At 42.4% G+C, this 17523-nt stretch overlaps 1 protein-coding gene across 4 annotated transcripts in view; it reads right to left on the bottom strand.

The window, feature by feature from the left end:
• Positions 1-17523, bottom strand: part of ppp1r9a (protein phosphatase 1, regulatory subunit 9A) — a 50658-nt gene that overhangs the window by 29084 nt on the left and 4051 nt on the right. For 2 of the 4 annotated variants that reach the window (XM_005728732.1, XM_013909748.1), the window contains exons 1-4: positions 16040-16502; positions 13144-14659; positions 1398-1530; positions 563-683 (exon numbers count right to left, since the gene is read on the bottom strand). In XM_005728732.1, the coding sequence (XP_005728789.1) occupies positions 563-683; positions 1398-1530; positions 13144-14520 (1631 nt within the window). In that variant the 5' untranslated portion in view covers positions 14521-14659; positions 16040-16502. Of the gene's footprint in view, positions 1-562; positions 684-1397; positions 1531-13143; positions 14660-16039; positions 16503-17523 lie in introns of those variants that run through there. The other 2 variants (XM_013909746.1, XM_013909747.1) reach the window with 1 other exon arrangement.

Below are 17523 nucleotides of genomic sequence, written 5' to 3'. Positions count from 1 at the left end.
TAATAGGTGGAAGGTGACAGCTCAAGAGGCCAGTCTGTCAGCTGAGGAGCTGTCATCTCCTCCATCTCTGACTCATTGCTAACTCTGCACTGTTTACACTTTTCATAATGCACAAAAACACATAATGCAATACTGTAAAACATCCAGGGACATAAATAGAAACAGAGACTTTAAAAATCAGCGCTTTTCTGCAGAGAAACTCTGCAGAGAAAAAGAAATATAATTTAATGTAACGACTCCGTCACACCTACACACACACCTACACAGGTACAGACCTGTGTAAGACTGTGCCTCTCTCGGTGGATATAATCCGAACCCCTGCTGTTAAATCTGAGAGATATAGAGTGTGACTGCGCATGTAAGACCGAGCGAGACAATATGGTGGAGTGGTGCTGGGGGAAAAAAAACATCTATGGAAATTTATTCCTGTGGAGGGACTGCATTTATATACTTTTTGCACAACATATGCAAGTTTAATCCTACGTGCATGTTATTTGTTGTCTCCAGACCCACTTTTAGACTGAAAAAAATGTGTGATATCCAGCAGGAAAGCAGCACCCACCTGCTATCTCTCTCCGCAGCTCCACCCTCAATGACAGTCTTAACAAAGATGCCCAGTTTCTCCAGGCCTGCATCAGCACCAACACCCATCCCGATGATACTGATCCCCAGGCCGTCTTCATCTGGAAACACAAAACCCCACAAATTTCAAGTGTCATTCTCTGCATTTTCATATGTGTCCAAAGATCCAGTCAATCAAACCCAAAATGACTTCTGTTAACAATGTCAACCATATTGTGGAATACGACAGAATATGTGAATATGTTCAGTATTAACTGAAAGAATAAGGAGACGTCAACCTCCAAGACATGAAACAATTTTTACAAGAATGTGAAAAATGGAGGAGAAATGCCCTTCATTCATCCCTGTCCTGTGTTAATAATTCAAATGCTGTTAGTGTTACATAACAGAGAGTAGATTGTGGTGTCCCACAACGTAAAGTCCGTGTATTTTAGATCCTGGGTGTAAATGAATTTTAGTCCAGAACAAGACAAGTGGAAAACATGCAGTGTCACGTCTGGGGAATTAGGATGAATTAAGCAACCCTTGCTTTTTGGGATAATCTAAGTCAAATTGCAATTTGTGAATTATCTCTTTGTAACATCTAACAACAATAATAATAATAACAAAATGCTGCTAATGGTCGAGGGAGAGATTTAAACTTTAAGGCATGATCTATGGGAAGGGGATGAAGGAAACGTGAAGGAAAAAAATTAGGAAAGTACAGAAGAAAGCAAAAAACAAAGACATCCTGTGTGGGTGGTTCTGTCTGTTGGGTATGATAAGTAGCTGACAGGATCCCATCTTCATTAGGATTTTCTTAGATTTTTCCCCACCTTTCTCTAGCTCCACAGGGAAGAGCTCCAGTTTCTCCACCCTCTTCTCCAGCTCATACTCAGCAGAGGAGGCCACGGGATCCACCTCCTCATTACGTCGGTCATAGTCTTCATTGGAGTAGGTGTTAAACACCTGAAAAAAAAACAACACACAGAATTATATAAGCTAGTTGCATTTAAAAAAAATGTATTCAGGCTTTATAAAGGGCACATCATACTGTACTAATAGGCTCACACAGGAACAGGTTTTGCCTTTGCACATACGACACTAACAATGCCACACCTGGGAATGTTACATACATTTATATTACTCTTCTTGACAACAGTGGTTGCTCTTTAGGCGAGGGAGTAAATAAGAGCTTTGTGTTCCCAATTATTGGGAACACAGCACTACTTTTAGCTAACAGCACTTGGATAAACAAGGTCTTTATATGAAAGAAACAACTGCAACCACAAATAAACTGTAATGCAAGGAAACATAATTGCTTTGAGGATGGGGATGCCTCTCTCTTTCTCTGAGCTGTGTGGTCCTCAGAGGAGCCTCTCCTCCCTTGCAACAGTCAGCTGTCACTTCAAATCTCAACCAAGCGCTCTCACGGCTCCCTGCACCGAGGAGGAAGGAAAGGAGAGGAGAGAGAGCTGTGCACGCTCTTGTCACGACTTTAGTGTGGTGTTCTGCCGAATGCTGTCTGCTGGTGTCGAAGAAAGAGGTGTAAGAATATGCAAAGTGTTCAAGCGCATAGATTAACATGCATGTAAGTGGAGAGGGAAGCTTGCATGAAGGCATAAGCTTCACTCCGGCAAAACAGGCACCTGCAAACCCCGACTGCAGGCGCTATTAATAGAATCTCAGATTTAGCTTGAAGTGAACCCATTAGCTGTTTTCTGTCACTCTTTATATTAATTGTGGCCAAAGTTTCAAATACTGTGGTCAGTCTGTGATCAGTTTCACATCAAAGAGAGTGGATATCTCTGCCCACCAGCTAACAAAGCTTCTGTTTGTGAGGGGCAGCCAATCAGAAGAAAGACAGCTTAAAGAGAGGAAGATGAGCTAAATTGGTTGTTTTGGACAGAAGATAAACTGGAGGTTTTTGAATCTTGATCTTTGGTGAAATTCAAGAACAAAATGACATTAAAATTTATGTAACAGGATCCATTAATTAGACTTAAATCATTGGAGCTATTCACAAAACCGCATCAATAAGGCATCATATAGATGTGTTACTCACTCTGTTAAAGAGATAGTGTGCTGCACGCACAGACAGGGCACAATGAGATGGCATGATGCTGCCAGGATTTGCTCTGTGAGATCTTGCATGAGATCTGCATGACCTCCCTGTAATCAATCATTCAGTGTTATCAACAGCCCTGCATTATTAACACTTGCTTGCACCCAGAAGCACACGCACACATGAGTATATGCACTGTATAGACTTTGCAGAGAATTACAACATATCAAATCAGACACATGCAAACACTCAGCAATCAGTAGCAGACGCCATCACACTCACAGGCCCGTTAAACACACCCACGTATGCACACTGCTGACAAATGCTAACACCAGCACTTGCTCTGTCCAGGATGTCCTGAACACGATGCTGCCATTGGCAGCCAGTACATTATCTAATGGCCTCTCTCAGTCACTGTGTGCTATCTACAAACACATTAGCATGTGGCCAGTCACTTGACAGAGAGAAAGAGAAAAGATGAGGTCATGAGGGAAGATGAGGACTGATGAGGGTGGATCTGTGAGGGAAGGTAAGCGTAGAAGAGTGGGCGGAGGCTCAGTGATGGAGAAAGATAAGGGCAAGCGAGGGACTTCTACGCATCTGGGAGGCAGATGAACTGAATAGTAAGCGGCTGGAATAGAGAATAATGGTGACTGAGGGAAGGAGTGATGAGATAAATGAAACAGCACGCACAGGGGAAATAAGAATAGGTAGGCAGGAAGAGAGTGAACCAGAAACAGACTGAAACATTTAACAGAAAGCATTTGCCTACAAAACAAAGACACCCGATGGTTATCTGGCTCTAAACAGAAACCCGGTTATGCATCTCCATCCTGTCCAAACACCACCTGGCTTCCAGGCTCAGAAATTCTTTAAGAACAGATAAAATATGTAGAAGGGCTATCTGAAATATAAAGGTCAAGATTCTCTCTCACAGCTACTTCTCTTCTCAGATAGGATGTATAATATCTTCTTGTTCTCCTACAATAATTGGATTTTGTTCTGGGGAAAAAATACTTTTGGATCTGAAATACCAGTAGAGCGATAAGAGGCTCAAAGGCGCACAAAGAATGATTTGGTACACCGTCGTGTGAGAGTGTGCTTAACCTTGGCAGGGTGGCAGAACTGCTGCCTGCTGCTTTTATTACTTTAGGGAGGTGTAAAGTGGCAAGAGAGTAAGACCAGACATGCACCTGGCAACTACTAGCCTGACAGCTGTGGGACAAACTGTTGGGGCCATAGTTTGACGGATATCAATATGTTTACCCATATTAGTCGTTTGGGACTGCTGTGGCTGAATCGATCTCAGCTCCTCCTGTCCATATGTCCAAGGATCCTTGGGTAAGATACTGAACCCTGGGTTGCCCAGTTGTCAGGCAGAGGTGCTTAGGTATAGATAAAAGCATTGCATGAAAGTCTGTGTGACTGAGCGTATGAGACATTGAGCAGAACGCGCTGTGTAAGAAGCAGTCCATTTACCATTAGTCTAACAAACTGGCTGCGACTTTGACCTCATCATACTGTAATGACAAACCCCTACATTTTTACTTTAGTTATAGTAGCTTCACACAAGGAGAGTCACTAAAAAAGGGAGACTGAAGCATAAGGGACCTTTTCCCCATGTGGTTCTCCCTTGGAAATGGAGCCAGCTTTTGAAGGTTTTAACACAACATGGCCATTTTCATGTAAATATATTCATCTATGCTGCCTGCAGTTTCTGTCAAGCTTAACACCGTGCTCGGGTCAAAAACAAAAAAACCACAACAGAAGTTTACATTCTGGAACAGCTATAAATCTCCTTGACTCTGGGTCATGCTGCTTGCTGATGGTGATGCGAATAGTCTGTATGAAGATAGTCCACAGAGCCAGAAAACATATCACCTTTCACAATTCTCCCAGTGTCAGTGCTTATCCTCCCACAAACTCATTCATCAACATAAAATACAGGCAGATATAATCCCTTCTCTAAGATCTGGACTACAAACCGCAAAGTACAATCTATCATTCTTAACTGTATCAAATGGCGTCTCTTATCCCCTCTTTTCTTAGACTTAACCTTCATCTGCACAACGCACTGATCAACGCCCTGTGAAATCAAACACACGCGCGTTTCTGTATTTTGCCGGTTAACAAACCTCCAGCAACAGAACAACTGGCGGCTATGTGCAGACTCTGCAGTGGTTCTGCTTGGGCAGGCACTCTTGTTATCTTTTCTCCTGTCCTCGCATCAGGATAAGGGAGTATACTTTGACTCTGAAATACGGTTTTACAGTCATCTGTGGATGCTGCTGCAGACGCTGGGACACTGCAGATGCTTGGAAAATGTAAAGCGATAAAGCTGAGGCCTCTTACTTAGTAGAAGAGCCTCGTTCTGTCCTTGTATTTGAGTGCTTATGCAGATTCAAATGCAAGTACATGAATACAGATTCCTAACAATATGAATAGTATTCATGTAGGCTTTAGATTAAAAGGCCATTGCACACACACAGATGTGTAGATGCAAGCATACACACATGGCAGGGAGTCATCCACTAATGAAAAGGGCGGGAGTTCATATATACTCAATCAACATCCAAGACATTGGTTTTTGCTGCTAAATGATACCTGTCAGCCACCTCAGCTGGTCTGTAAGGATAGCTGTTGGGTTGGCCTAATAGCTCCTATGATGACCGCAGATCAGCCAAGGGATAATACTGAGACTGGAATCTTTAAGATGCTGAGTCTGGAGCCACAGTAAATAAAAAAGAAAGACTATATCCATCGAGAAAGAGAGAGAAACCGAATGACTCATATGATTCATGGTTTAGAGCAGCAGCAGACACTGAGGCTATTGAACAGTGAACAGGCAATAATAGAGAAATAAAGAAAAGAAGATGGGAAAAAAAAAGCTGAGGAGTGGGTGATGCTAGGGGTAATTTGCTCCAGGGCTGTTTGAGTCCTTGCCTAAGATGGCACGGCATGGCGCCCAGTCACGGCGAAAAGCCTCTGATGGTATTAAACTGGGCCTTTGGTGAATTGGTGCCAATGCTGCCACCCGCCCTGCGTCTTCCAGACAGTGGATGCTGCCCAGGGCAAGACGAGGCTAGAAAACCCAGGAGAAATGTTCCAACTGGTGTGGCATGAACCCAACAAACTCTGCGGTGGATAAACTACAGCCTGGCTCTCTCTCTCTTTCTTTCTCTCTTTCTCACACATACACACACACACACACACACAAAAACTCATAGTCATCTCTGCTGCGACACCTCAGCGTATTTGCATTCCATTACTTCTACCTGTGGCCACCCACACAGACACATTCGCACGACGCCAGGCTGGAGAACTGACAGGTGCTGAAGAAAGTGTCTGGATACTGAGGGGACAAGACAGTCGCTGATGTTGGAAATAAATGAATGTCAGACTCAGACTGACAGCAATAAAGAGGTGGGGATGAGAAGAACAGGGAGCGAGAAAAGAGAGGAGGAAACATAAACATTCAGTATACAACTCTATATAAAGAGAGGTGAGAACATACAGGGATTTACAGTCAATGCAAGGCCAGCCTCTCTATCTTCTTGACATATATCCTCCCTCATCTGGGGAAGTGACACTGACAGGGAATGCCACAATCACATAAGTCAGCGTTTCTTTTTTTAACTTTAGACACCGCTTCTGCATACAAAATAGACACACACACACTGTTCATACAGGAGGGCAAAACTTTTGATTTGTGTTGTCGTTTTAAAAAGCTGATTTTTCATCTGCTGTATCTACAGCGGGCTTGCTTTTCTTTTCTACCGGCTACTGCACAATACTACAGGGGGCCGCTACTCCCACCAACACCTGAGTCAAGGGCCAACTACAGGACAGGAGACAAACCTAAAGGGAAACTAGACAGAAGAACTAGCTTAAAACAAGTGCATATTATCATATACAACGAGAGGGAGGAAGAGATTAGAAGTAACACAACATGTTGCTTGTTACAGCACATGCCCACTTGCTATGCTATGTAATTCATTAGGCTGCGATAATGACTGTGCAGAGAGTGGGACTGCATTTCTACGAATCATAATAACTAGTCTGTGTGATCTGGACTGCTGTGAATGAAGCACAGAACCCTAAAATTATCTTAGAAAGGGACAAAAAAGGTTTATAGGGTTGATTTTGTTTGTATCAGCAGATCTCAATCTTGTTTCTGACTCATAAACAAGCACATGGTGATGGTGCGGCAGTCAGAACCTTCCTAAACACGAGCTTAGCAAACGCTGAGAACATTGTGTCACTGAGATGCTGTGTTCTCTGCAGCTTTTTTTTTTCAGCAATAAAAACTGACAGTGTACTGGTAATATCATTAGCACGTGGCCCGATTGGGTAGGTGGGGGGTTGGTTGACAGTTCATGACACAGTCTGCCGTGTGGCAAATGACCAGCCTCAAAAACCGCAAGGCACGTCTCGCCTTTCCCGGATCATTAAAAATGCATCCCCCGGGGAGGATCGGGTGGCACCGAAACAAGCAAACAAAAACACAACTGCATTAATAATGGAGTGACTAAGCTACAGGCACGCACAAAATACACGCATGCCCAACATCCGAGTCAAGAGTAGTTGTTCCTGTCAGAGGTAAGAGAGGAAGGGAGTCATGATTGTTTTTCTATGGACAGCATAACTGCTAAAGAAAAACAGTACTTCACTGGACAGCTTGGTTTGAATAAAACACTGCTTGATACATATTTTCATATAGGTTTTGATACTTTGTAACATGTAACATTTTTGTAACTCTGGTTTAGTTACAGCTTTACCCAGCTATGTAGAAATGCAACAGAGTTTAGGGCATAAGAAGAAATCTGAGGCATGCTACAGCTGAGATGTGCACAGAAACAAGAGACCTACCAGAAAACCTTTTAGTACCAGTCATCAGCTGGATTATCAGTTATATTTTTGTACTTTGACTCATTCCTGTTTTGGATATAAATGAACTTAAAATACTGCGCAAAACACTTGAGACACCCTCCATTTTTTATATTTTGCTTCCAAGGAGCCAGAATTTTCTTTTCTTTTCTTCATGTATTAAGTGAGGTTGAGCAATTATTTTCCAGGCTTTTTTGAAGGTCTTTCAAACTTTGTTTTTAGACATTGGCTGCTTTTTAACTCATTTTCTGTTCAGTCCTAGTACCTGAGCATGTTTTTTGTTGGTTAAGTCAGCGGTCCCCAACCCTGGGCCTCGGACCGGTCTGTGAGTCGTTTGGTACCGGGCCGCGAGAGTTGAGGCTCAGGTGTGAAATGTATGGTTTTCAGGGTTTTTATTGGTTTTCAGCGTTATTTTGTTATTGTTTTTATCGTTAACTCGGTTTTCCTGGGTCTTTTCACTTGTGTTATGAATAAATCTTCTTTTTTTCGGTACCGGTACTAGTTTTATTTTGTTGTATTTATCCGCGACACCTTAAAGGCCGGTCCGTGAAAATATTGTCGGGCATAAACCGGTCCGTGGCGCAAAAACGGTCGGGGAGCGCTGGGTTAAATCACTTAATTTGGATCTATGAATCACTCAAGCTTTCAAAAAGGTCTGCAACCTAAAGGATGAACCAGTTCTGTGTCTACACATAACAGACAGCTTAGCAAAGAATCAAATTCAATTGGTATCTTTAGGCACTTTATTAGCATCCTGTCACAAAATAATTTGTTCAAATTTCTTTCGTTGATTCTATGAAAAATGTCAAAGATAAAACAGTTTGACAGGTGCAAAATGGTATTTTTGCAAAATGATTACAAAGAGCTGTTAGGTGTAAACTTTGTATATCTCAGCGTGATGTGCAACGTGTCCTTAAAAAACTGGGGAAACTGGAGATGTGGCACGCAGAAGAAGAAGTGTCAGGCCTAAAAAAGCAGATGACGGTTTCTGAAAGTCAGGTCCTTAAGAACGAGGGAAAAATCCAGTAAAGACCTGACGCTGGACCCGAGAGAAGCTTCTGGCTCTTCAGCTGATCCATCTACTGTTCACTGAAGCTTCACTGAAACACACTGCCAGCGCAGTAAAAGCATACCTGCACAGTGGAACACTATCAGTCACAAATTAGCATCCCTGGAGCCCTGACTGCAACATTATTGCAGCAGTGTGGGATCATCATGACAGAGAATGTAAGAAAATCAGCCAGCATCCACAGAAGAGCTTTGAATGTCAATTCTTGAAGACTACTGAAAGAAGCTTTCTGAGTTCAGGCTATGGTGAAGAATAAAAGTAGTCAGACCAAATACTGACTTTCAAGCTTTGTTCAAGCTACTGTCTTTCCATGTATGTATTTCAAAGTCGCTGCACATATTTCCCATTTTCCTAGAAAAATATAAAGAAATGAGGGGTACCACTAAATTCCACAGTATCCTAAAAATTGAATTTTGGTTAAAAAGACATCCACTAAAGCACAACACTATACTGAGGAAGATTAAGCTGTAGCAGTGCTGCTGCAGACTTAAATTGTATTTACAAATTCCTAAATCCATGTCAGTGCTGGATCCAAAATTCAAGCAATGCTGTTACACATACAGTATATCATCACTCAGAAAGACAGATTGCACTAAAGTAGAGTAATCCTTTCTATCAGAAAACATGGTCAGAAAGCAAAGCTCCTGGCAACAGGCCATCTAATTTGAAATGGTCTTACAAGACTGCATTAGTTGATGCTCTAGATAAGGATGTTTTTGGGGTTACGCATGTTTTCTGTTGATCTGTCTGAATAACAACATTGTTGGACAAACTGTCAAATACACGAAGGAGGACTAGGGCAGAAATTACATCGTGACAAAAAGTCTGGAGCCTCCACTGTCATGTACTGTATTAAGGGCAGATAAATGAGCTCCAAAATTCTCAGGAGAAATAACCCTCTCTTAATTCCTTGCATGCCTGACGAATGGCACCGAGACAGCGTAAGTTGTGTATTTTCTCAGTTTTTCAGCATCAGCAACTTTGTCTTTATGTTCTTTCATGCTTCAGTAAAGTACAAGATGAGTGTGTGAATTGGTTTTGCCTGCAAAACGCACACGGCAATAGTACGCAGAGAAAACGTGTGTAGGTGGTTTTTGCAACCAAATGTTTGCAGAAGGATCTAATCTGCAAGTACGAACATATCAGTTGGAGGCAAATGAGCCAGAGAACGCCAATTATTTCATGTATATACCTTATCCTTTTGAAAACATAAAATAAAAGCTCCATATTTATAGTGCTCATCAAGAAACACACAGATGTTTATACTGAACATAACCATCCTTTTTATGCTGTAGACTATACATCTTTCAAACTAGGGTAAAAGGCACCCAGAAAAATGCATCTACAAACACTTTTGCAACACATAAAAGGAGCGACACACATCCATCGTAAAGATTAAAGCTCTGAGTCAGAGTTGTGCTATCATTCCACTCAAGGTACAGAAGCAATGGACAAAATGTAGATCCAGTAACAGACAGCATGCAGAATGGAGTGGGTGATTACACAGACGCTTCAGTGGCCATTTAACTAGTGCTCTACTCACCACATCTGTTTAGTTATATTAGGATACTGCAGTGTTGCAAGTAATGAAAATGCAATCCCTCTAAAGGCAGAAAAAATGTCATCAAAAGGTGATATAAGCGGCCTTCGCTCAGACGAGTGGTAAACAAGAGGAAACTGACAAAGCAGACAGCACACAGAGGTCGACTTCTGTTAAACTCCTGGGGTGCAGTTCAACAAAACAGGGAAAGAAAATGCACTCATGAAAAGGAAAAATCAACATGTAACAGATGTTTGAGCTTTTAGGGTCTACATGTAGTCAAGGCTTGAACATTTCAAGCCTGAGAGGACTAAGAAGGTGAAGTGAACACTGGTTGAGATCAGTCACCCCCAGGCAGTCATCAAAAATTAAAAGAACCTTAGTTACATTCCTATGTCTCCATTATATCCTCAACATGACACCAGCTGCAAAGAACACACAGCAGTGGATTAGTGCATTAGAAAACTGGATCTACTTTAATACAGAAGTCTGTCTGCAGACTGGACAACCCAACCACAGGTTCGAACGTCAAGGATAAAACCACCTACACTTCAATGAACATAAGACCTGATTTTCTTCTGTGTTCGCCTTGGATAGCTCAAAGCAGCCATTTCTCACTGGGGCAGTGAGGATGTAACAGCTAGACTTTGCAGCCATGGAGGCAACTCCGTGAGGCGGTACTTACTGTGGACACAGCAAACTTCATGCTAACGGCATGATGTTTGCCTTGTTTTCTGTTGTAGCACTCAAAATTGTAGCATGATAAGTTATTCATTATGAAAAATACAAAAGAAATCTGAGGATGAATACCACTCGTCTGAGAATACTTGTTAATACACCAACTGAACGCACTTAGACTTTTTCGGGGATATCACTAAAGTCATTATCCGAAGCCAGACATGAATATCTGGTGTAAATTTCATGGCAATTCACAAATCCTTTTTCCGGACTTAAGCGGAACTGGAAAACAGATCCTGCTTTCCCGGCTTCACAGAGATTGATACAATATACTTTTTTGCAGCTGCTCTTAACTCACTCTGCATATTCACAAAGACTGAAAATTGATTGCGTGTCATCTATTCTCTGTAGCTACTACGAAGATTTTTTTTTTAAAAATTAAAGATTTTATAAGCAGGTCCATTAAAATGACTTGATGGGCAGGTCTAAGCAGTATTACACAAATAGAGGGAACATTATGTATTAGATTATTAGACGGCTTTAAGACCCTCTTCTCCCACAGGGGTCAAGCTGGACTCGTGTGGGGCTGGGGGCTGAGAAAACAGCTTTGTCTCTTTCAGTTTACAGAGAGATGAACAAAAGACAGAACGCTGTTTGTTTCTCGTGTACTGAGAGGAGGTGGGGCGTACGATGGAAAAGTGGGAGGGGCGCATGTTTAATTGTGTGTGTGCGTCTTTGTGGGGTCGGGGGCAGCTTCTCTCTTGAATATTCCATATGATGAATGAGCGTCAGTCCTTTTCACGGGAAACAGAAGCCTTGAAGTTAAAGCCAACAACAGTGCATAATCTACGCCTCTTCAACCTGAATACGAGAACAAGCTGTTTAATGTATTTACTCTATTTACTCGTTACTTACTGGTTAGTGAAAGTGCAAGTTGAAAAAAGCAATGCCATTTTTTTCTTCTCACACACACACACACACACACACACACACACATATACATAATAATTAAATATAAACCTATTATCATATTATTTTAATTTAAATTAATTTCCATCATGGAAATGCTTGCATGTGTGATGAAACCTGAGAGGAAAGAAGAGAAAAGAGCAAAAGGACCAACTTTTCAGAGACAGCACACGGTAATTAGAGAGCTAACATCACGTTTTTCTCCACAGAATAACTGGACTAATTGTTCTGGTTCATTATAACGTGGTTATAAACCTGTGGATTGTTTGCATTAGCTTGAGTTAGATTTACATACAAGAACTTAAATCTCTCAATCATGACTGTGAGTTTAAGAAAGCTTAAAATATGAATATATATATATATATTTGTATGACAAATTGAATTAAGAAGATCAAACTGGTAACAAAAGCCACATTGCTAATTGATTCTAAATACTTGAGGATAAAGAAGGAAAAGTATTTTCCATAATCTCCCAAATCCAGCTCCCCGATCCACAAGCAACACTGGCTGCATTGTGCCCAACTCAATACTGAAAACAGCAAAATTCTCCACTGCAGATGAAACAAATACCATAGTACATATAATTGTATTTACTGGAGAAGAAGTCACTGTCTACAGAAACAATAACCATTTTCCATTAGCAAAAACGAGATTTTCTATAATTCTATCCACTGTGAAAGCAGAGTGGGATCAATGGTAAAAATGCATGTAATCTTTAGCTATGTCTACTGTAACCTTGCATAACACATCAAGGTTAACCAAAACCACACATACACAAATACAGACACTACGGGTCCACTGTGTGCTGAATATACAGAGCATTTCACAGATATGTGAAGACTCCATAGTTTCACAAACAACTCCCTGAGCAAAGAGGCTCCGAAAGATAAAAAAACAAAAAACAAACACAGTATCTTGTGTGAAAATTGTGTGGGTGCAGAACCAGCATGACTAACACATGCATAGATGTTGTGCTCATGAACATCAAATGCTTTGACCCTAGCATCACAAAATGGCCACAACCTTCTACACCTATAGCATCCAATAATGTGATATTTTACCTAACTCAGTATACACTAAAGGAAGAAAATGCCAAATGAAAAAAGTCAACTAGGGTCATGTCATTTGTCATGTTTGCATAACCTCATGAACCTCATGTGTTCAAACAACAAAGCTAACCACAAAGAGTAGTTCAGTGGTAACTATAAATACAAGGCCATAAAAAGAAAGCTCTGAATACTCTAAACTATTAGCTCTCTGTTGTTTTAACCTACTTTTGATAAGCACTGCACAAATGCTTTTATGCCGGATTGCGTTCAAATGTGTTTACACAATTTCGGCTTTCACGACACTTTTGTGCAGCATTCGGCTTACTGTAATAGGAGCACTGCTGAAGCGAATCTTCCTCTTCGGAGGGATGTCCTCTTTGTTTTCTTCCGCCAGACCAGGAATCTCTGTCAGATCGGACCCCGGGTCGTAGACGATGTCCTCGTCATCGTCACCGTAGAGGTCATCCTCGGGATCCGTGCAACTTTCCCCCCAACCCTGGTAACAGGCGTCCCCATCTGCGTTAAAAATCACCCGCTCATTCCCAGTGTATTCCTCATCAGGCTCGTCCAGCTGGTCCTTGGAAGATTTTTCTTCCTTTGAAGCATCTCTGTCCTCTTGGCTTTCCCTGGTGGTCGGCAGCAACTCGTGAGTGGTATCCTCTAAAGCTTTGTTTGTAATTACAGCACCATGTGTAGGTTTCGAGGATTTGGAGGTTCCTAGATCCTCAGTTTGTTTTGTTGTGTCCTGCGGTTTCTCCTCTTCTTCACAAGAACCATTAATCTGGTTTCCATTGGTGGAAGCACCAGAAAAACGCTGTCCTTCTCCCGCTGTAGCCTCTCCAGCTTTGTCTTGGGTTTCTTCCTTTTGTGGAGCATCTTGTTTGTGCTCTGAAATCTCTACTCCAGGACTCGGGCTCAGGAGGTCCTCCGAAGACGAGGATGTGGGTAACTTGCCCCCTATCCTGTTCCGGTAGGTTCCACGAACTGGAGATTGTCGAAGAGAATCATCCTCACTGACGTCTCCGCCATGGCGCTGGAATCCGTCAGGTGAGTAGAGGGCTCGTCTGCTGACTCCTCTGTATGAAACCCCCTGGTTGTGGTGGTCAGCGTTTTCAAAAACAGCACTGAGTTGGCTGACAGTTGGGGAGGATGCCTCCGTTCTGGAGCACAGAGAATCCAAGGAGTCTGTACTGCCTCGGTTGGACCTCGCCCCTCGCCAGTCATCGAGGTGCTCATGGGAACCCCTTTTATCACGGCCGTAGGGAAAGACTGGTGATTGGGACTGGTCGCGTGACTGTTGTTCAAATAGCTTTCTGGTTTCGGAAAACTTTGCCCCGGCACCTCCAATCCTTTCTGCTGATGAGGAATGCTGAAGTTTTATCACTGATCCATCAGCCTTATTGACGAAGTTTGTGGGTTTCACCAGCTTTTGTGGTGAGGATTCATCACGACCCCTAGTCTTAGCAGCTGCATTCTCTGACCCCATTTGCATGAACATGTCCTTAATGCGACTGACGTGTGTGCCATACTGGCGTCCCCTCGGTTGTTTCACCCGCTCGAGGTCTTTGGGCTTTGAGTCTCCATCGAGCCGAGGCTGGTCAAAGGCCTTCTTGAGTGCCTGAAACTCAGCCCGGTAGGCGTTACGGTGGGGGGAGGCACTCCGGAGGCTGGTCCTCTCCCCCGAGGCCTCCGTTTTCAGCATGATGATGCCTTTGGATTCAGAGGAGATGTCAGCATTGCCTTGGCCGCATTAGAGCACCGAAGTGAGGTATCTTGTTCTACTAGTAGTGCCACTCGGTCTGATCCAGCTGTTGTTATAGTTCCGTTAGGCCCATTCATACCTGTAAAGATGAAAGGAGATGTTATAAAGATAGAAAAATGGTTTTGTCGAGTGAAGACAGATAACTGTTTAAACAGGCTCACAATACCATATGGAGTCAAAGTGCCTCCTTTTGTCAGTGGAGCTTCATGATCAGAATGATGGTTAAAAAGCATGAAAAAAGTCATTTTTACCATCAGCAACACTCTTCAGACACATGAGGGCAAAACGAATTACAGATACTTATGCGTGCAGTAAAAGCTCTCAGTACAAGAGAACTACTGCAGTGATAAAAGCCAATCGGACTCTAAAGGGCCTCCAAAGATGCTGTGTTTAGCATCACGGAAGAGCTGCGCTGCTAACCCTCTCAGATAATAAATCCTTTGATTTGTGCTTCTTTTTGTTTAAAATGGTGCTATGCTCTAGGAAACATGGTTGTTTCCTTCTTCTTTTCTTGCTCTCTTTCCGTTATCTCCCCCACCCTCTGTTTTCCATATGAAGCTGCGACCCTTGTACACTAAGACATCCTTCAACTCTCTAAACCATAACTGACATTATGGTTGTGGCTTCTAAATGTCAGCTCCCAAGCTGGAAAAAAATGTTGCTGGATGCACTCAACCATGTGTGTTGATACCATCCAATAGAAAAAAAAGAAACATTTAATGAAAGGCCCACATTTGCAATAATACAGGGTTAGAGCAGGGTAGTCGGCTGGTAGTAGTTAAATATACACCTACATCCGTTAATGTTTAATCCTTTTTGGAAATGCACGCCACAGAGAGTGAAATGAAACATGACACAGTAAAGCTGGGATAAAAATACATTATTAAATAAAAAAATAAGGTCCATCTGGGACACAGAATCCATTAACCTAAGTTGTGCTGTAACCCGCAGCCTGGATGCTATAGATGCATCAGCAACAGCAGCGGTGCCTGAAAACTAAACGTCCTGGTTCAGTATTTAATATTCACTATGCTGGACTCTTGCAGCTCAGTGTTAACACCTATGTGAAATGCTTGCGTTAAAAATATTAACAACAACAATAATTAATCTGAACTTGGGGATCATCTTGTGCTTTGCACCCTCTGAGGATTTTACGCAGGAAGATAATGAGGACGATAACGTGAGAGGTGAAATATAAATTGAGGCTTGTGAACATTGGGATCGGTGTCAGTGGGATCAGACAAACAGGCGCACATCAGCCACACCGCACAGTACATGACAGCTCAGGTTTCCCCCCCTTCTGACACCGTTTCACGCGTATTTATTTACATTCTTCCAACTGCAAATTTCCGCGACATCAACCTCTAACCTTTCTCAATAATTGCAAAATAAACACAAGTTAACCTCAGATAACATCGAGGTTGCTTCACTGTTACAAAAACAAAAGAGTCAGACTTACATTCATGGCTCCGGCTTCGCTGGACGCGCCGCACACATAAACTGTAATCCAGAGGGGAAACTTGCGAGAAATGCGGATGGTCTGCTTGCAAAAGCTATCGAAAATAACATTTCTATTCCGAGCCCGTAAAAAGCCAGCCCGGAGCGGAATCGCCACTAGAAACGTTTGGACATAACTAGAGCCGCTATAACGCCATTGCATTGCAGGCAGTGGGTGATGCTGCCAGTCGCACAATGGGGGTGTCGGTGCAATTTGGGAAGCTCATCTCACTGAGAGCTGCACTGTGGCAGCATTTGCAGGACGGCAGAGTCCGATGTCCGTCTGCAGTGTGGCAAACTGAACTCGCTTAGCTGCAGCGATAGCCGGCGATTTGCGAATGTAAAGCCTCATGTGACAGGTGTTAAAACCTGAAGTGCAGCAATGGTTTGGTCCGATAATCTGCTGCGCGGAGGGGGTTTCAGCGAGCTGCAGTCTGGCATAAATACCAACACACAGCAACTGTAACTTCGCTGGTTCATCAGTGGGATTTGGGTGGGGTAGAGAGGGTCAAGGACCACTCTGACTGTGTGATGCGCGTTCAAATAAGGGTTTCCAAAATGTGGTTCGAGGACCAGAAAGTGGCCTTGAGGAGTTTACCTGGTTTAAGTTTAGAGAAACAAACAAACAAACAAAAACAAGTAAAGTTGGATTTCACTCAAAGTTCAGTCTGATGGCAGAATTTGAAGAAACCCTTAAACTGTTTTGTCCATCGCTTGTATTACTATAAATACACATGCAGCTTTTAAGTCTGACTGGAGAAATGTATAAGGGGGCAGTTTAATCAAACAGCTCTGAGCGCCATCTCACACATCCACCATGAGGAACTACATTAAAATTGCAATGATCTCTTTAGTTAGTCGTCTCTCTCCTCAATTAATTCCTGAGCATTCATTTTTTAAGCCCCATTAAAGAAGATCAGAGTAAAAAAAAAGAAAAACTATCTGCCTGGGTTGCATTCAGTCAACAGACCCCACCGAAAGCACAGGACTTAATTCATGTGATGAAGCGCTAGAGAAAAGGAAGCTTTGTAAACATCCCAATGTGTGATTATTTTTACAAACAGCACCAAGTTACATAATTGCTGTTGTTATGTTATAATAGACGACATTGTTTCTTCTAACTTTATGAAAGCACAAGCTGTGTACGAATTTGGATGAGGCCTTCTGAGGAAAAACATTTGCTTGTTCAGTCAACATTTAACCAAACCATACTCGGTTAATACAAATGTGAGTCGCAGATTAGAACATGAACTGTTATAAGTTGATTTGGGACACTTCACACTTCAGATGAATTTTCAATAGGCCTACATCAGTTTTGAATTTAGAAAGTGCATTAAAAACAAGTCTTATGCTTTGGCATTACTGCAAGAATCACAGAGAATTAGAGCTTGTGCAGTGCATACATTTACTAAACACCCACCACTGCTGACGAGAGGATTTTGCATC

This window comes from Pundamilia nyererei, unplaced genomic scaffold, assembly GCF_000239375.1.
Source record: "Pundamilia nyererei isolate P.nyererei 1_Seehausen unplaced genomic scaffold, PunNye1.0 scaffold00030, whole genome shotgun sequence".
Lineage (NCBI taxonomy): Eukaryota > Metazoa > Chordata > Actinopteri > Cichliformes > Cichlidae > Pundamilia > Pundamilia nyererei.
This window is presented reverse-complemented; position numbering and strand designations above follow the sequence as displayed.